Genomic DNA, 21,536 nt, shown 5'->3' on the forward strand with positions numbered 1-21,536 from the left:
CAGAATCATAGTTCGAGAGTTCATTGTTGCTGGCTGTGGTGAAGTTTGAAGAACCGGAAATCGAGGAGACTTTTCCGGTGGAATACCTATAGACTTGGGAATAGAAACGTTCTATATCAATCGGAGTAGTGTATCCTAGGCTTGCCATTTCGTCGAATGTGATCAAATAATTTTGAAGCAATGTTACGAATAAATACTCGAAATTTGAAAAAGTGTTGAGCTGGGGTGTCAATATTTGCTCGATTCTCCGTGATGTCAACCCCATATGAAGACTCGATATGGTACTCATTCCTCGTTTGCGGTTCACCTCAGACACATATCCCGTGCACTGAAGAGAGCTCGCCGTCCAAATACGCGGATATAGTCTTTTCTTGCAGCGTTGTTTTTCTCGGCCGTAGAATGTCGTCGATGGTCCTCTTCGTGAACTCATTTTGAAAAACGTAAAACAGATGATGAGAGCGTAAAAAAGGAGCGTATTTCTTCTGGAACTTGGATTTTCGGAAAAATAAACAAATCTCACACATGTATTTTCAATTTATAACTATCACCGTACTCTATCAAACTTTGAATGAGGGGCTGCGTACCTGGTAATGCTTTTATAGATGGTTTTTGAGTGAATACTGGTAAATTCAGCCAATAGGAGACGAGTTAAACAGGTACAGGTAGAATGTTAGAAATTTGATGAGAGAATGATCTATAGTTGATGGGGATATTTATGATGACTTAGTGCGTGATGAAAATGATACCGTTCCGAATATTAATTTTTGATGTCATTTTCTATCATATCGCAGGTAGTTTATGAATGAAAATGAATTTTTGTCTGAGGGAATTTGAAAAATTTTGTTTGATTTGAAAGGAGATATATATTTAGGTGATATCGATTTTCGGTAAAAAAAGTTTTGACGTTCTACTCGAAATTGATTACTTATTTTTTTTCTCAGAGTGATTTTCACATTATTTCGAATAAATATGGAGAATCGAGTAGCCAACACTTTTCACCGAAAAATATCATTTCCAAAAATAAGAAATGGAACGGTTTGTTTTTCAGTACCGCTCGTAATTTCAACTAACGTTACTGCAGTTTCATCTCACAACATTCTAAAACAAATACAATAAATTAAAATAATTAACAATGCACAGAACGGCAAAATCACTTAAAACTTGGTCATAAATGAAATTTGTCAACTTCAATTGGCACAGGTAATAATGGCAATTAGGATAGATAGATAAATTGGTTATCCTTTGTGACCATCGTTACCTGTGTATGTCCATTACTTGTCACATAAGAGCAGTTGAAACCTAGCGTTTGTTCACTGTGCATGTGTTTTAAATAACCCCTTGAATCTCATTTGTTTGCTTATTGATTAATTCATAATTTGTGTTATACTGGTGAAAAAATTGCTATGGATGCTGTTGGTCAAGGTATGCACTACATTTCAAGATACATAGGTTTTATTTAATAGGCTTTATTTTCGAATATAGAGTGTAAAATAATTTGTATAGAAAAAACTTGTATTTTTCGTCATTCTTCAGCAATCGTGGATATTTTAAACATTTCAATGCGACTAATTCCAACAAAATAATATTTACGTTTCATAACACTTGAAAGTTTCTAGAATAAGTTTATGAAGCAAAATCATTCACGAGTATTCATATTTCATAGAATTTTTCTGTTGAAATTCACGCAAAATTATAGTTTAAAGAGATATTTCATCAATTGTTACAGATTGTGGATCTTCTGTTATATCTATGACGAAAAAAACTACATGAACTTTTTAGAGTAAGTTCACAGTGACTGCTTGACAGAAAGCTCCAGGATTTGAGAGAAAGATTGGTTGAGATAACCAAATGTCCCCCGGAAAAAAGTGATGAACTTCAAAAGTCGTTGGGACTTTTGAAGTGGTATATAAACGTAAATGGCTTGCTTGTATAGTACAGAAAGTCGTTTTTCAGGAAAAGACCACGAATGGCTTAATGGCGATATTTTACTACATGGCAAACTCTACAAGGATCGCGTAACCGACGAAAATGCAAATAAAAACATTCAAAAACATTTTAATGCTAGTTGGGATCACTCGTTAATATTCCTTAGGTTGGGTATGGCAACACTAACAAAATATTGGTCCACTCATCAAGCGTTATAGCTCATGCCTTGTTACCGATTGGACAATTATCGGAAGAAGTTGCGGAAGCTCGAAATAAACATTTCCGATGGTACAGAGAGAGTTTTTCCAGAAAGTTTTCCAGAAGAGAGTGCAACGGAGATATACTCAATCGACTTTTGCTTACTTCGGATCCATATCTTAGTAGCTTGAGGCGAAAACAAAACAAAACAAAGCAACCATTTGGTGCTGATGCTAAGCAGTTTTTTAAATTGGATGACAGCCTTCCTCGGGAACAATATTCATTAAAACTCATGTTGAAGTGAAATTTGTTGACTATGCTAAAAAGATCCATATTTATTTGTAGTTTGATTTATTTCTAATAATGTTATCCATTGCCTTTGTCTTATTTTATGTCTTATGTAATAAACCTTTTTTCAATACGAAAAAATATATTATTTCATCTTCATTATTGATTTGTCTTTTTTTATAAAAAATATCATAATATGTCAATTTCAATCAATAACATTTAGAAAAAGTGAGAATTTATTTTTGGCCACGTTTTAGGTTCTTACACCGCTCTGTGCAATGTTCAACCCTTTCATATCTATACACCATTGCAAGTAATAACAGACGGTCCTTGACGAATTTATTAGCTGAATGTTCTCCTGTAACAATGTGGGTACGCTAATCTGGAAACCAACCAGGTCGATTCAGTCATGTAGACGGTTACATCCGCAATGATGATGCTTATGAATTCCCAAAGATTCCAAATATTTGCCTGCACAGTGCAGTTTTTGTATCGTTCAGATTCGGTCGCTGTATTCAAAGGATTGGTTCAAAAACGTCTATTTATTTTCAACTAGTCTGAAGGACCTTTCATGTTCAGTATACCGTTTTGAGAAATTTCAGCCACATTATCACGCATCACTATCACACTCCGGATTTTCAAGTTTATAAACCCCAGATTCCTCCATTGTGTCCGCTTTATTTTCGATAATGAAAAGGATATTAGTTGAACTAGCATGTGGCCAGAATGCCACTACCACATTCTTTTTTTTTTGAAAATCCCAAATTTGTCTTTGTTCTATTACTGAATTATGTCAAAATTCTACCATCAACTTATAGAAATGTCATACCAGTTCGAAATTGTCATTAGAAAATAAAGTCATGAATTCAAGATGAATTCGATGAAATTACTATGGGCACCTATCATATTAATAGTGATTGGCGAAAAATTATCTATCATTTGGGCCCTCGAATGTGAATATATGACTTTTCGTGAGTAGGTACGACCCATTGAAGGATTTGAATGAAGAATTGAGAAATAAAATACAGATCAAAGGTTTTATTGAAAAATAACGCTACAAAACAATAAATGCTGTCATTGCATCTCGCACCTCGTTGCCATTTCCGAAAGCATAATGAGCACGCTTCTTCTTCGTTCTTAAACACTACAGATAACCTGGAAATTCTACCCTTACTCGCCATAACATAAGCCGCATGCAAGCCGTAGCGTCCTCACGACTATCGTGGCCCTTCGAACTACACTGTATATCATCTTGGAGGATTTCCGAAATCAAATCTTTCAGTGATCTACGAAAAGGTAGTCCTCTGTAGTGGGGGAATGTAAATGCGGTATCCACAATTTTGTAGTGCACGATTTTCAAGGCTCGTAAATCATTCTCCAAGCCGTGACCAATCAATATCGTGTCTGCAGTTATGAAGCTCATCAAATCCCTCTGCACCTCAGCCAGGCTGTTAGTAGGACCTCGAATTATGTCTTCGGCCGTTATCCCGGAAAAACGTGTGTTGTAGTCAACGATTTCATGAAGAGGTTTCACATACGACTCATATACACATCTTCCATTCGAGTCAACTATAGTAACTCTTGTTACTTCGAGGCCTTTTACTGTGTAACACATTTCGCAGTCCAGAGCATAAACACCATAAGTTCCATATAGATGGGGATTTCGACTGGGTGTCGTGAAAACGTAATCGTCATAAGGTTCGGTTGTTCCTTTCCAAACGTGAAGGCGACTTTCGGTACATCCAATCGAACCTGGCGGCCTTCTACAGCATTCGTGAGTCATCTGGCAACGAGTAGGATCTTGTGGGTGAACCGACCGCCGCAGTTTGCCCCAATGATAGCAACATCTTTCAGCTGTGATGTAGAAATCAGCTGTTGTGTAGAATGTCTTACCGCACCTACAGCATATCCTCGAATAATGATAACGGTCTGACTGTCTCCGAAGATATCCTGCAGAATCATAGTTCGAGAGTTCATTGTTGCTGGCTGTCGTGAAGTTTGAAGAACCGGAAATCGAGGAGACTTTTCCGGTGGAATACCTATAGACTTGGGAATAGAAACGTTCTATATCAAGCGGAGTAGTGTATCCTAGGCTTGCCATTTCGTCGAATGTGATCAAATAATTTTGAAGCAATGTTACGAATAAATACTCGAAATTTGAAAAAGTGTTGAGCTGGGGTGTCAATATTTGCTCGATTCTCCGTGATGTCAACCCCATATGAAGACTCGATATGGTACTCATTCCTCGTTTGCGGTTCACCTCAGACACATATCCCGTGCACTGAAGAGAGCTCGCCGTCCAAATACGCGGATATAGTCTTTTCTTGCAGCGTTGTTTTTCTCGGCCGTAGAATGTCGTCGATGGTCCTCTTCGTGAACTCATTTTGAAAAACGTAAAACAGATGATGAGAGCGTAAAAAAGGAGCGTATTTCTTCTAGAACTTGGATTTTCGGAAAAATAAACAATTCTCGCACATGTATTTTCAATTTATAACTATCACCGTACTCTATCAAACTTTGAATGAGGGGCTGCGTACCTGGTAATGCTTTTATAGATGGTTTGTGAGTGATTACTGGTAAATTCAGCCAATAGGAGACGAGTTTAACAGGTACAGGTAGAATTTTAGAAATTTGATGAGAGAATGATCTATAGTTGATGGGGATATTTATGATGACTTAGTGCGTGATGAAAATGATACCGTTTCCAATATTGATTTTTGATGTCATTTCACATCATATCGCAGGTAGTTTATGAATGAAAATGAATTTTTGTCTGAGAGAATTTGAAAAGTTTTGTTTGATTTGAAAGGAGATTTATATTTAGGTGATATCGATTTTCGGTAAAAAAAGTTTTGACGTTCTACTCGAAATTGCTTAATTTTTTCTCAGAGTGATATTCACATTATTTCGAATAAAGATGGAGAATCGAGTATCCAACACTTTTCACCGAAAAATATCATTTCCAAAAATAAGAAATGGAACGGTTTGTTTTTCAGTACCGCTCGTAATTGCAACTAACGTTACTGCAGTTTCATCTTACAACATTCTAAGACAAATACAATAAATTAAAATAATTAACAATGCACAGAACGGCAAAATCACCTAAAACTTGGTCATAAATGAAATTTGTCAACTTCAATTGGCACAGGTAATAATGGCAATTAGGATAGATAGATAAATGGGTCATCCTTTGTGATCATCGTTACCTGTGTATGTCCATTATTTGTCACATAAGAGCAGTTGAAACCTAGCGTTCGTTCACTGAGCATGTGCTTTAAATAACCCCTTAAATCTCATTTGATTGCTTATTTATTAATTTATGAATTGTGTTACATGGGTGAAAAAATTGCTATGGATGCTGTTGGTCAAGGTATGTACTACATTTTAAGATTCATACGTTTTATTTAATAGGCTTTATTTTCGAATATAGAGTGTAAAATAATTTGTATAGAGTATAATTTCGTCATTCGTCAGCAATCGTGGATATTTCAAACATGTGCAACTAATTGCAACAAAATAATACTTACGTATTACTTGAAAGTTTCTAGAATAAGTTCATGAAGCAAAATCATTCACATGTATTCACATTTCATAGAATTTTTCTGTTGAAATTTACGCAAAATTATAGTTTAAAAAGATATTTCATCAATTGTTACCGATTGTGGATCTTCTGTTATATCTATGACAAGAATAAAACTACACGAGCTTTTAAGAGTAAGTCCACAGTGACTGCTTGACAGAAAGCTCCAGGATTTGAAAGAAAGATTGGTTGAGATAACCAAATGTCCCCCGGGAAAAAGTGATGAACTTCAAAAAGTCGTTGTGACTGTTAAAGTGGTATATGAACGTAAATGGCTTGCTTGTAATAGTACAGAAAGTCGTTTTACAGGAAAAGACCACGAATGGCTCAATGGTGAGATTTTACTACATGGAAAACTCTACAAGGATCGCGCAATCGACAAAAATGCAAATAAACAAATTCAAAAAGATTTTAATGACAAGTTGGGATTACTCGTGGATATTCCTAAGGTTGTGTATGATAACAATAATGACAGTAACACTTCACGAAGACTCTTTCAGAAAGCTGAAGAAGCAGCTTCAATAACGGGCATCGACATGGAGTTATTAAAAAGATTCAAAACAATATTGGAGGTTTTGTCGTCTGGCTTTGAAATAAACTTAGAAAAATGCTCAAGCTTCGCCAAGAGTACACAAGAAATGTACATAAATTTATACTCTTGGTAACCTGTCGCCTACAGTACGCAAAAGATTGGTCCACTCATCAAGCGTTATAGCTCATGCCTTGTTACCGATTGGACAATTATATCGGAAGAAGTTGCGGAAGCCCGAAATAAACACTTCCGACGGTACAGAGAAAGTTTTCCAGAAGAGAGTGCAACGAAGATATACTTAATCGACTTTTGCTTACTTCGGATCCATATTTTAGTAGCATGAGGCAAAAACAAAACAAACCAAAGCTTCCATTTAGTGCTGATGCTAAGCAGTTTTTTGAATTGGATGGCAGCCTTCCTCGGAAATAATATTCATTAAAACTTTTGTTGAAGTGAAATCTGTTAATTTTGCTTATAAGATCCATATTTTTCTGTAGTTTTATTCATTTTGTAATAACGTTGTTCTTTGCTTTCGTCTCATTTTATGTGTTATGTAATAAACCTTTTTTCAATACAAAAAAATATTTTATTTTATCTTCATTATTGATTTGTTTTTTTTTTCATTGAGAATATCACAAAATGTCAAAAAGTGAACATTTATTTTTGGCCACGTTTCAGGTGCTTTCACCGCTCTCTGCGATGTTCAAAATTTCGATTTGAAAACCAATATTCTAGAAGTAAATCAGTTCATAATGATAACTTCTGCAAGTTCCTTACAGAATTACTCACTTCAGAGATTAAAAATTCACTTACCTCACTGTAAAGACGTTCCTTTCTTTTTCTTTTGCACAATTCTATAAAAAACCAGAAGAAGGGCTGCAGAACTCCAAATGCAAATAAAGCATAACCTCCCGCTAAAACAGATGAAAATAATCTTATCAATGAACTGGAATGGTTTTTTCTCCTGACTATTAATCATTATGGATATTGTTGAAAAACTAGTGAAAGATAATATTATGTGATTTCTAGCACAGATCAGACAATACGTTCGGGTTGAGAAGATCAGAGCATGTTTTGCAAGTCATCCATCGAGTGCTGGATGAGAAATCGAACCCGCATTCTCCATAGTGGTTGTTCCACAAGAGGAACTCACTAGTCAACTGGCTACCTCTTATAATCTGTGATATTCGTTGCAAACATACTAATTCGGATCTTTCAACATCGAAATTTCCTGAAGATTTCCATATGTCTAGCAGAGGGGTATGAATTTTATATCAAAACATTTTTTCCAGATTGAAATTAGTTAACCTATTTGTTAATTGTCATCTGACTGCACACTCCAAATCTCCAAATTAATGGTGTCCATACGAGTCAGTAAAGATTGAAATTATTAATTTTAATGGAAGAAAGTATTCCCGATCTATCATCCGTCAACAATTATGCATTATTCAGATATTCCCGATGAGTTGTGATCTCCGAACGATCAAGGAATCAGACACGCATAAGATATATATCTTTATTTGGAGGTAGAGGTTCATATGCCAGGGAGATTTATATATTGAAAATCGAAAAATGAGTAATTACTTTTCAAATTGAATACGATTCATTTCTTCCTGAAAAAACGTTCCCTGCAAGTGGCCATCGACGGATATCTCCCGAATACTTTTACCATCTGCGCTGGTATTCCCCAGGAGTCTCCAACCCTTTTTCTATTGTATATCAACGACTCATTGGTAAGAAAACAAGAATCCAATACATTACTTTGCTGACGACAGCACACTTGTCTCGTAATTACATTTGGATTTCAGGACATCGTCTGCCGATGCACATCCTCACCGGCAGCAGGAGGTTGAATATCTTAATGGGGTAAAAGTAACCAGGTTCAATTTAGTGCGACGAAAACCCAGGCATCGGTTTTCTCCAAGAAGATAAATGTCTCTGAACTAGATATAATAATGTCAGGGTTGGGGGTTGAAATGGACACCAATATAGCTTGGCACAATCATGTCGCTGGAATTGCAAAGGCTGTTTCTCAAAACCTCTCTTCCGAACCAGAAAACTGTACACACCTCAGCAACTTTCGATGCTTTGTAAAGCTCAGATCATACCTTCTTTGGAGTATTGTTCTCATGTATGGAGCTTTCTACCTAAGCATACCCTAAGCTGCTGAATTCCATGCAGAAAGAACCATCCGCCTGATTGGAGATGTGAACATCACTTGCATTTTTGATAGTTTGGAAGATCGAATGAAGGTTGGAGATTTGTCTCTCTTCTATAGATACTTTCATGGAAAGTGTTCAAGTGACTTGGCATATTTGATTCCATCAAGAGCGGTACATATCAGAAATACACGACGGACTGTATCTGCTCATCGTTTTGAGGTTCAACTCAGTACACCTCAATCTTCACTGTTTGAGAACTCTTTCATTGGGAGAACGGCGTTTATGTGATATAAACTGATAAAAGTGTTTGGTAATCTATCAGAATAAACACGTTTCGCTATCATTACTCCAAATTGATTTCATAGAATTTTTTTCCAAACTCTTGTTCTCACACCATAAACCAGAACCGGACCCGAGTGGATGAGATTTTATTAAAAAAATATTCTATCCTGGGAATGTCTGGAGTCATTCAGTGACAATAGTAATTAATAAAATAGCTCAGTTATGCTTTGGTAATGCAACTACTGAGTCGCAAGTAATTGCTGTCCTCTCTTTTCTTAGTCATTGACGAAAAAAAAGATCATGCTGTTCACACAAATCATATAAATGCAAGTCTCAAAATATTGCAGTACACAACCCACAGGGATGCACAGTTGTTCACTCTTTCAGAGTTCGAACAAAACTACCAATCCGTTTTATTGATGAATCCTGGTTTTTTGGCCGTCTGGTATGTCTTTTGTCATTATCTGGCTTCGGAACCCCAATGGGCTAACTCTTGACCGGGCAAATCTCTGATGATATATCAGGGACAGTTTTATTCACAATAAAGGACGTCTCCGAATCAACTTTTTAATTTCGATATTCTATTTTATATTGGAATAGAATATCAAGCCATCGCTCACCCAATTTGTTTTTTTTCTGAATCCGTTTAATTTTATTTCTATTCATCAAATATACATATAAAGATTCTTTTTTCGATGACTAAAATCATCATTCACCGCATACTAACTCTTTCTTCCTTTCTACAATTATTTATCTCTCTCTCTGGTACAACTGAAGTGGGGGGCTCTATTCACCTACTTACTGTACCTTTAAGACCCCCTTCGCTACGTTTTTTGATAACTTTTCTAGTTCTCACTAATTTTTTGACATTCGTAGAAAACCGGCCAGTACATGCAACGTAACAACTATGCTCTATGCAATGGGCTCATTCAGGCTAATTTAGTTTTTTATTGAAAATTATTTATTATAAAAGTTAATCATCTTCCACGTATCCCACAAAATTCTCCAGCAATAGCTGAAGAACTTACCAAGCAACGCCAGGAATTGATGATTAGAGCTAAAGTACAATATGACAGAGAGGCAGTCTGGTCAAAAAATGGGACCATATATGTCAAACACAATGACAAAAAACGGGAGACGAACCTTCAAGCTGACTGAGAGATTTCATTAAAAAAAAATTAATTTAATTTCAATTGTTATATTTATTACTTATTTTTCTTTTGTAATTTTTTGATTGATTTATTTTCTCTTCCTTTATATATATATATATATATATATATATATATATATATATATATATATATATATATATATATATATATATATATGTCAATATTAAATTCTACAAAAAGGATGTGAAGCTTTATATCTTCTATTATTCATCTGCGAGCGCTTTCGACAGTTGGTAGTACCACAGTATACTATATACAGTAATCCCACTTCGGGTGATTTTTGGTTTCAAATTTCTACACGCAGACCCAGGAGTTGCAGTCTCAGGTCTGCGCAAACGACGAGTTCGAAACAGGCACGCAATCAAAGCGTTTAAACACTGCTCAACATAACAAATATTCATATAAACTGCTCAAAAAAATACAGTCGATGAAAACCATGTTTGGCACCTAAGAAAATTGTACAAATGATAATTTTGCATTTGTGTAATATTCAAGTAACGCAGATAATTTCGACAATGATGAACTATGTTTCAAGTAGATTTTAAAAATTCATGGGATCGGATGTGACAAAATATACTTTAATTTCAACAAGAAAAAAGACAAGATGAAGAACGAGTTTTGTTATTCATGAACCATGGTACTGTGCAAGAGCTCTCTAGGAGGAATAACGAGTCCCTGTGTGTATACAACCGTGATAGCATGGTCTGCACTGATGAGAAACTTCAAAACGGTTCGCAGTTGGTTCAGGCGAAGTCCTACTATTTGTCCTAGAGAGCTCTTGCAAAGTTGTTTCTTCAAAGTGAGAATCTTTGCAATTATGTCTGAGGCGACTTGGATTTCGAAAGGTTAACAGTCGTAAGGTATTTTTGATAGTCAAACTTACATTATATAAGAAGTTGCTGACTAATAGGACATGTTTCATTAACTGTTTTTAATCTACGCAGCAACTTTTCGGGGTTGATTAGACATCTAGACTTGTATAAATTCAAATATCAACATTTGTCAATATATGTCGAGTTATTAGCTAAAGAAGTAGTTGTTTTCTGTCGGAAAACATATATAATGGTATAGTCAAAATGCATTTGGACTTGTCAGTGATTTTATTATCAATTTTTACTTGGATAAAAGCTGGAAGCAGCAAAACAACCTATTATCTTACAGTGTGAATAATTCATAACTTCCGACTCCGAAAACTCTCACATACATTTAAAGTTAGTAGGTACATACATACAAAAAAATTATTTTTGTATGATTGAACACTACATACCTAATTACTTATTTACTTCTTCAAGTCCTGAATAGTAACTACATAATTCAGAAAGAATAGGCTCTACAGATTCCTTAATCTTGGGTGATGAATTCGATTAGGAATATTTTTAATAATTGGTCCTTAATATAATCGCCATCTTGAATTCTCCAATCAATAAATGAAAATGCTATATTTGGCCCCAAAAATCCAAAAATCACTACAAAGAAATTTCGCATGGATTCGTACCACGGTTCATGAATAACAAAACACGTTCTTTATCTTGTCTTTTTTCTTGTTGAAATGAAAATATATTTTGTCACATTCGAATATGAACATCTGCCGATTCCATGATCTTTTAAAATCTTTTTGAAACTTAGTTCATCATTGCCCAAATGATCTGGGTTACTTCAATATTACACAAATGCAAAATTATCATTTGTACAATTTTCTCAGGTGCCCAACATGGTTTTCATAGACTGTTTTTTTTTTGAGTAGTTTATATGAATAGTTGTTATGTTGAGCAGTGTATACACGCTTTGGTTGAGATTGTAGTAGGGAGAAATGTCATTAGTGTCAAATACGTCATCATTATAAAAAATGAAACTCCTGGACACCGACATCAAAGGGACCGACGCTGAGCACTTCTGGCACTCCTCGAACTGAACTGGTCATCCTGTTGTCTGTCTCTTTATATGGTTAGAGCGTCTTAACTCAGGTATTTCAGGTACTTTAGGTAAATTTGCCTGTATTTGTTCTGCATCAGGTACTCTTCTTCGTGTTAGATCTTCTCTAGGAATGTGTATGGTTTCGTTTAATATATTGAATGTGAGATCTTGTTGTGTTTTGATTTGTACTTGTCCCCCGATAAGTGATTCATGACTGTTGAATTTGTAGATGTTCAAGTTTTCCCAAATGTCCATGCGGTTTCCCTTGTTGATTTGTTTTATTAGTTTTATGTTATGTTTTATGTTTTCTATGGTATTAGAAAATATGACAGAATTTCATATAAACTCAAGGAAACCAATTGGTTGACTATGGAAAATACTGCTACCCTCTTTCATAAAATATTGATTAACAAATGTCCATCATATTTGTATAGAAAAATAAGATTTCGTAGCGATGTACACACTCTAAATTTGGGGTTTAAAGGGTTACTTTCTCCGCCGCCCCTTCGAACCACTCTATATCGACGATATAGATATATATATATATATATATATATATATATATATATATATATATATATATATATATATATATAGTTTGTACAATAATATTCTACAAAAATATTAAGTTGATAAATTTTCTTCATTTAAGTGCTGTTACAAAAAATATCTCATCGCTGCTCAATCATAAAGCCATTGATTTCATAGATTTTATACTTCTAAAAAATTTTCAGTAATAAATTTGACATGTTTTCTCTCTCTCTCTCCCCTTCCTCTTTTTTTCTCTCTTCTTTTTTCATTGTTTTTTCTCTCATTTAGTTTTATAGGCTGGAACTAAGATCAACAGTACCCTTTCGGTACATGTTGTTTCTAGCCTTATTTGTAGTTTTTTTTTATCATTCTTATAGATTGTATATTTATTGTAATTACATGGAACTACAAATAAATATTATTATTATTATATGTCAATCAACAACTGAGCAAGAGCATTTAAAAATGTGAGATCGTCTGCGGTACATCCTGACGTCACACCAGGCAACGATCTTCGAGCGGCGGATTTACTGGTTTGAAAACACCACATGTTGAGTATTTTTCAATTCTTTTGTTTTTGAAACAATTTGGAAGTCAAGGATCATTATGTGTTCATTAGAAGACAGCTTCAGTAGAGAACTGGGTCACATGGATTCTGAATCGACGTCTCAAAACAATCATTAATGCACTAGTACGTTATTTTAATGTTGTCTAAATGGTATAGGCAGATTTTCCCTGACTTCCTCTATAGTTTTCATCGAATGGATGTTTTCAAATGAACTACTTTCGAAATCGTCCGCCAGAATTTCATAAGAACAATTCAATTTGATTTTCTTCAAAGTAATGGATATATCAATTCTGGGTGACTGGCATTTTTGAGACAAAAGTTCAATAACAAATAAAGAGTCCCTTGAGATTCCAAGATATAATTTCGGATTTTTCTTTATGACGTAAATAGATCTTCGCTCAATATTGTTTTTCGAATTCCAGTTTTGAACAAAAATTCCAGACAAAGTAGAATCTGATGATGTATCAACAGAAGTCATGTCTGATGTACTCGAACTCTCACTGTCCTCGGGGAAACTTATTCGTAATTGTTTTCCAATACTTTCTGTATTTTTTACTTCTTTATAACGATTTATTTTTCGGTGGTATATAATATTTACGATCTGTGTAGCTTTCGATCTTCGAAAAACCTGTTTATTAACTTGAACTCCAACATCAAAGGTCTTTTTCTGTGTACCTGCTTCATCAGACATGATTTGATTTTCAGCGATATCTTCGTTACAAGTATTTAACAAAATTCGTTTTTCCTTTTTTTGAACAAACGGTGGAGCTTTAGATGTATGGGCCGTCGGTCTATCAATCTGGCAATCAAATATATGCGGAATAAAACCTGGTTTCAATATAATTTTTCCCACTTTCATAGTTTTGATATACATGTTTTTCTTAGTCTTCTTCAACCTAAAATTCAAAGTAGTGCTCAGAGTAAAATATAATTATTTTTATTAATCATTATCATTCATATTGATAGATACAAAGTCGGCCCTTCACATAGCGCGCTGTCACAACTTTCGTTGTGACAGCGCGCTATTTAGGAACGATGCAATACTTGTAACCTTTTTTTATCATCATCCATATTCACACAGTTGACACACTTCAGTAAACAACACACAACTTGCTTTCTACGGCTAATTGCACACACACCGATTTTGGACGGCCGATTTTATAGCGGTCGTCCAAATTCCAATAGTGAACCACATGTGGGAACGGGACTTGGCACACACGCCGACCGCTGATCGTCGCCGGTAAAATACCGGTTAGCAACCGTCCACTGCCACTTTATCGCCGGCAGTACCGGGAAGTAGTGGCGTACGTGACTAAAGGCCAATTGCACACATAGCGATTTTAGACGGCTAGTATAAAATCGGTCGATATTTTATTGGTAGCGGATGCTTGTAGACTCAGCTGATTTTTACCGGTCAACGTAATTAGCACGCACTACCAAAACTAACGCTAGTTGCACACACACCGATTTATGACGGCCGGCTTTGTACTGGTCGTCCAAATTCCAATAGTGAACCACTACCTGGCACACACGCCTACCGGTGATCGTCGCCGGTAAAATACCAGTGAGCAGCCGTCCACTGCCACTGTATCGCCGGCAGTACATAGAAGTAGTGGCGTACATGACTCAATACACTCTTGCATACCGGTTTACCGATCATTACAGTCTCGAATGCTCGGTGAAATTGTAGTTACTATGCATTAACTTCGTTTTGGTAGTGCATGCTAATTACGACAACAAAGCAACTGATTGTTTGACCGATAAAAATCCGGTGAGTGTGCAAGCTACCACTACCAATAAAATATCGGCCGATTTTATACTGGCCGTCCAAAATCGGTGTGTGTGCAAATAGCGTAAGTTAATACGTAGTAGCTACAATTTCATCGAGCAGTCGAGACTGGAAAGGTCGGTGAAAAACCGGTGAGTATGCAAGAGTGTATTTAGTCACGTACGCCACTACTTCCCTGCCGGCGATACAGTGGTAGTAGACGGCTGCTCAACGGTATTTTTCCGGCGACGATCACTGGTCGGCATGTGTGCCAAGTCCCGTTCACACATGTGGTTCACTATTGGAATTTGGACGACCGGTATAAAATCGGCTGTCCAAAATTGGTGTGTGTGCAATTAGCCAAATACACTCTTGCATACTCACCGGTTTTTTATCGTGACCGATAAAAATCCGGTGAATCTGCAAGCACCCGCTACCAATAAAATATCAGCCCATTTTATACTGGCCGTCCAAAATCGGTGTGTGTGCAATTAGCCTACGGCTTTAGCACACGTATTTCGCTTATCCGCCAGCACTCCCTTGTCGCCGAGTCGACTGATGTGACGTCAAGCTTACCACGTCCCGTTTTGGTGAACGCCACAGTCAACTTTTAATTTGAGGGGGAAGATAAAGAGTGAAAATTCAGATTTTTTGCAGATGTACTTTTTGAAACATAAACTTTCAAATAATGAAATAAAAAAAAATGTTGAATGAGCCCATTGTGATTTTCGTATGCAGAGATGAAAATTCAAAATAGGAAACCACAGACAACTCTCACTTTTTCAATATTTTGTTTTTTCATGCGAAACGTAATAATTTGCACAAAAAAGAATACAGTCTAACCTGATATCAACTGAAAAAATGTAATCATGAAGAAATATGAATATCTATGAATATGTATGACATATGCCCATTGATGACCCCTACCATTTATTCTCTGAAGATGTAAACAAGTCGATATCCGGCTCCTACCCGTTTCTAGGCTTTCTAGGCAATGGATACTATCTGCCAGGGGGCAGATGGATACTATCTGCCAGGCGGCAGATGGATACTATCTGCCAGGCGGCAGATAGTATCCATTATTTACCCGGAAGCTCATCTAGCAGCATTTTTATTTATTATCCTGTACGGCGAAATAAATGTTAGTTACAATCTTAAGTTACAGTTTCTAGTTACAACCTGACAGTGTTACAAGTACAATTCGTCATTTATATTATAATTTATACTATAAATGTTATGTAACTCAATGGTAATAATAATCTCCCTCATTTTCGAATTATGAAAATGTTCAAAAATTTATTTTGAATAAATTATAACTTGTATTACCTTCTACAGTAATCGGATAAATGTTATCCGCATACCTCAGCGGTTCTAAGTTACTGAGGAAATACACCATCACCGCTAATAAAGCTACGGGTATGATGAGTCCCCAAGACATTCTCCAATATATGCCCGTTTTTCTTCCTAGCATAAATTCAATATCCTTACAAATATCCTCAATACCTATAAAGTATCTTTTGAATATTATTGAGCTTGTTAGTCATGAAAACTTACCATACCACCAAGCGATGATGATTATTTCACTTGTATTCATGAAGAAAAATATTGCAGTTCCTGCGTAGAAGTCTACCATTGTAAATATCCACTGCCCTCCCTGAAATATCCCGAAACATAAAAATATCCATCGTTCTGAAGGAATTTATGAGATTCAAAAGATACACATTTCAATAATATCTGTCTTTTCAAAAATACTAGAAAAAATAATTTTAAACATCGGATTTACTCCTATTTTGAAAAACACGATGCTGTTTTGAATGTCGCAAGAGCTGTGGTCGAGGGATTTGAACAGGGTACTTATACGTCAATCACGCTCCAAGGCTCTCGACTGTATCTCCTATCATATACTTCTGGAGAAAGTACTATGGTTTCAGAGGGGCCTCTCATTGATACATATTTATCTATTCGTTATCAAGCAGTCAAGCAGTGAACTTAAATAATTCAATACCTCAATATAAAGTTGTAAAGCACAGAGTGCCCCAAGGATCAGAACTGGGGCCACTAATATTCAATTTTCCTAGATATAACCTAAAATAAATATTGTTGAACATTATTTCTGATAATTTCACCTCTTTCACGTTTCATTTATAGTACGCGGGGAAAAATGCAAATTTTGGGTTTAATCTGCATTCAATTCAAAATAATTTTCCGACAACACATTTATTCTCTCGAGAAGTGATAACGAAGAACTCTTAAGTGTAGCTGATGTAGTGAATAATATGGTAGAAAGTTGGTTCACAATAGATCATCTTGAATTAAATGCAGAATAAACCCAAAATTTGCATTTTTCTACGCGTACTGTAAATGAAACGTGAAAGAGGTAAAATTATTAGAAATAATGTTCAACAATATTTATTTTAGGTCAACTGAGTGATGTAACTAGTCCCATACTATAAAACAACCAATTTATATAACACACGGAATGCCAGTTCAGTTTGTATAGAACGAATTCGTTTAACAAATTCTCAGGAAAATAGCCTGGACTATAATTTGTATAATGGCCTCTCCTTGAGTTCAAAGTTCTCTGTCAATCTAAGTTTTTAAAAAAACAGTGAAATACTATCTCCTGAGATAATGTTGTCACTCAATCTCTGAATATTCAGAACATATTTTTGTAACCTAGATTTGACAATAGTTTATGTGTTATTCATTTCTTTTTTTTTTTCATTTGTAGGTTAGTCAAGTTTTCTGTATATAATTTTCCTGTTTGGCTCATTGTTATCGAAAAGATTAGCAACTGACCACAACAGACATCTTTCAACAGAATAGATTGATTGATGTAGCCGTTACTACTTGGTTTGAAATCATAATAAAAAGAGAATCGAAAACTTTCTATATTTTTTACCACTTTTATTTGTAACAAACTTCACTGCAGTTTTGTTCTATAAGGACATTTTCAAACTTATACATTAAACTTACAATGGTTTATTACATTAGCCTTTGTATAGGTAATAATAGAGGTACTTGGTGATTGAGTACATGAATTTTGTTTAATAGTTACAATGCGGATATGCTAATTTGAAAACCGGTGAGTGAATTAAATCAATTTGTTCATTCAACAGGTTGCCCCCGCAATGTTTATGCTTGTGAATTTCCAAGGATTCTGAATAATAGAGTTTGTAACCCTTCCTTGCATAGTGCAAAATTTTTGTATCGTTTAGATTCGGAAACTTGTGTATGCATGCCAAGGAATGGTTTGAAAACGTCGAATTATTTTTTCCTAGTCTGAAGGACCTTTCACGTGCAGCACACCGTTTTTGGAAATTTCGACCACATTGTTCCACGTAAACAATATTTCACTCCGGACACTTGAGTTTATAAACTCCAGATTGCTCCAACTTGTCCACCTTATCTTTGGCATTGAATAGAAAATCAGATGACCTGGCATGTGGTCTGAATGCCACTTCCACATTGTTTTTTTCTGAAATAACTCGCAATTTTTCCTAGTCTGAAGGACCTTTCATTGTACCACATTGTACCACGTAAACATTATTACACTCCGGACACTTGAGCTTATAAACTCTAGATTTCTCCAACTTGTACACCTAGCATGTGGTCTGAATGCCACATGCCAGATTCGTATACAAATAGTCCGGTAAGAGAACTAGGAATACGTATTAACCAGTTGTTCAAAGATATTACCAATTTGGTCGCACCTCACACGTGGGACCAAACCAAATTAGTTCCTTAACCTAACCACGCCACATATAATTCAATTTTAGTTTCATTCGATGTAAAGAGTATGGTCTCCAACCTACCGTACAAGCAGTATAAGCCCCTCATTTTAGATAGAATCAATAGATTTCCATGTGTGCCTAAATCAGAGCTACCTACAGTTCAACAAAAAATTTTATAAACAGGATTCAGGTTCACCAATGGGCTCACCCCTTAGTCCAGTTTTAGCAGACATATTCATGAGCAGCTTGAAGACCACTATAGGAAATTCCGACCTGGGAAAAATACATATTCATTTTTGGTACATATGTAGACGATATTCTCGCCTGTTGTAGAGGTAATACAGAACAGCTGACCCAATTTATGACATTCATGAATAATCTCAATAGGAACATTCACTTCACATTCGAAACAGAGATAGAGAAAGAGAGAAATTTTTTAGACCTGACCATTACACACGATCAGAATGAATTTGAGTTCAATGTTTTCAGAAATCTAGCTATACAGACATCACCATCCCAAGCGATTCTTTCCATCCAGGCAGTCATAAATTAGCAGCCTACAATTCAATGTTGCACAGAGCATTCTCACTGCCTTTGTTTGCTAACAATCTTGCTAGGAAAATTAAAATGATTACACATATAGGTCATAATAATGGTTTCAACGCAGATACTATCCAGAAGTTAGTCAGACAACAAAGCCGTAAATTCACTTATAGATTAATATACCCTCAGGTCAAACAACCAGAAATCAAAAAATGGGTAACTCTAACATATTTCGGAAAAAGAAGAGAGATAATTGCGAGTTTTTTCAGAAAAAAACAATGTGGAAGTGGCATTCAGACCACATGCCAGGTCATCTGATTTTCTTTTCAATGCCAAAGATAAGGTGGACAAGTTGGAGCAATCTGGAGTTTATAAGCTCAAGTGTCCGGAGTGAAATAGTGTTTACGTGGAACAATGTGGTCGAAATTTCCAAAAACGGTGTGCTGAACGTGAAAGGTCCTTCAGACTAGGAAAAAATAATTCGACGTTTTCAAACCATTCCTTGGCATGCATACACAAGTTTCCGAATCTGAACGATACAAAAATTCACACTATGCAAGGAAGGGTTACAAACTCAATTATTCTGAATCCTTGGAAATTCACAAGCATAAACATTGCGGGTGCAACCTGTTGAATGATCAAATTGATTTAGTTTACTCACCGGTTTTCAAATAAGCATATCCGCATTGTAACTATTGAACAAAATTCAGGTACTCAATCACCAAGTATCTCTATTATAACCTACAGGGGTGCTATACAAAGGCTAATGTAATAAACCAGTGTTAGTTTAATGTATAAGTTTGAAAATGTCCTTATAGGACAAAACTGCAGTGAAGTTTGTTACAAATGAAAGTGGCAAAAAACATAGTAAGTTCTCGATTCTCTTTTTATTATGATTTCAAACCAAGTAGTAACGGCTACTTCCATCAATATATTCTGTTAAAAGATGTCTGTTGTGGTCAGTTGCTAATCTTTTCGATAACAATGAGCCAAACAGGAAAATTATATACAGAAAACTTGACTAACCTACAAATGAAAAAAAAAGAAATAAGTAACACATAAACTATTGTCAAATCTAGGTTACAAAAATATGTTCTAAATATTCAAAGATTGAGTGACAACATTATCTCAGGAGATAGTATTTCACTGTTTTTTTTTTAAACTTAGATTGACAAAGAACTTTGAACTCAAGGAGAGGCCATTATACAAATTATAGTCCAGGCTATTTTTTTGAGAATTTGTTAAACGAATTCGTACTATACAAACTGAACTGGCATTCCGTGTGTTATAGGTATGTGCATCATACTGTCTGATCAAGGAACTCGACTGAACTGCAAATATGTATAATGTAGGTGATGACATTATCTTAAATTTCATGAAGATATGCTAGCAATGTTCTCTTCAACTAGAGACTGGTGATTCGTATAGTTCTTTCTTGAATCTTGAAAATATGCGCAGCTCCCGTAGAATTTTCTCAGAAAACTACACCATAGCTAACGGAAGAGTGAAAAAGAGAAAACTTGGTTGTTTTTAGAGTATGGGACTAGTTACATCACTCAGTTGACCTAAAATAAATATTGTGGAGCATTATTTCTAATAATTTTACCTCTTTCACGTTTCATTTACAGTACGCGCAGAAAAATGCAAATTTTGGGTTTATTCTGCATTTAATTCAAGATGATCTATTATGAACTAACTTTTTACCATATTATTCACTACATCACCTACACTTAAGAGTTCTTCGTTGTCACTTCTCGAGAGAATAAACGTGTTGTCGGAAAATTATCATAAAATTTAAGATAATGTCATCACCTATACATATTTGCAGTTCAGTCGAGTTCCTTGATCAGACAGTATGATGCACATACCTATAACACACGGAATGCCAGTTCAGTTTGAATAGAACGAATTCGTTCAACAAATTCTCAGGAAAAAAGCCTGGACTATAATTTGTATAATGGCCTCTCCTTGAGTTCACAGTTCTCTGTCAATCTAAGTTTTGAAGAAAACAGTGAAATACTATCTCCTGAGATAATGTTTTCACTCAATCTTTGAATATTTAGAACATATTTTTGTAACCTAGATTTGACAATAGTTTATGTGTTATTTTTTTTTTTTCATTTGTAGGTTAGTCAAGTTTTGTGTATATAATTTTCCTGACTGAAGAATATTTCCGGTAATTTTTGAAGTGTTTGTGTTGTCCAATATTTATGACTCATTTTGATTGTGAATTACTTGCTACAAACATGTTTGAGTATGTAACGTGGTCAATAAATTAACTTTGCTTTATATTACTTTACATCTTTTGGCATATCTAATACCTTGATCTCTCATAAAA

General features: G+C 35.3%; 1 protein-coding gene across 1 annotated transcript in view; it reads right to left on the reverse strand.

Annotated features, from left to right (window-relative positions):
* The window catches only part of LOC111515807 (sodium-dependent nutrient amino acid transporter 1), an 82,681-nt gene that overhangs the window by 17,502 nt on the left and 43,643 nt on the right, over positions 1-21,536 (reverse strand). The window contains exons 9-11 of the mRNA XM_074184837.1: positions 16,476-16,575; positions 16,248-16,424; positions 7,338-7,438 (exon numbers count right to left, since the gene is read on the reverse strand). Coding sequence (XP_074040938.1) covers positions 7,338-7,438; positions 16,248-16,424; positions 16,476-16,575 — 378 coding nt within the window. The remainder of the gene's footprint in view (positions 1-7,337; positions 7,439-16,247; positions 16,425-16,475; positions 16,576-21,536) is intronic.

Source organism: Leptinotarsa decemlineata, unplaced genomic scaffold (assembly GCF_025532065.1).
Source record: "Leptinotarsa decemlineata unplaced genomic scaffold, Ldec_3_MD MMD2_tig00026358_RagTag_RagTag, whole genome shotgun sequence".
NCBI lineage: Eukaryota > Metazoa > Arthropoda > Insecta > Coleoptera > Chrysomelidae > Leptinotarsa > Leptinotarsa decemlineata.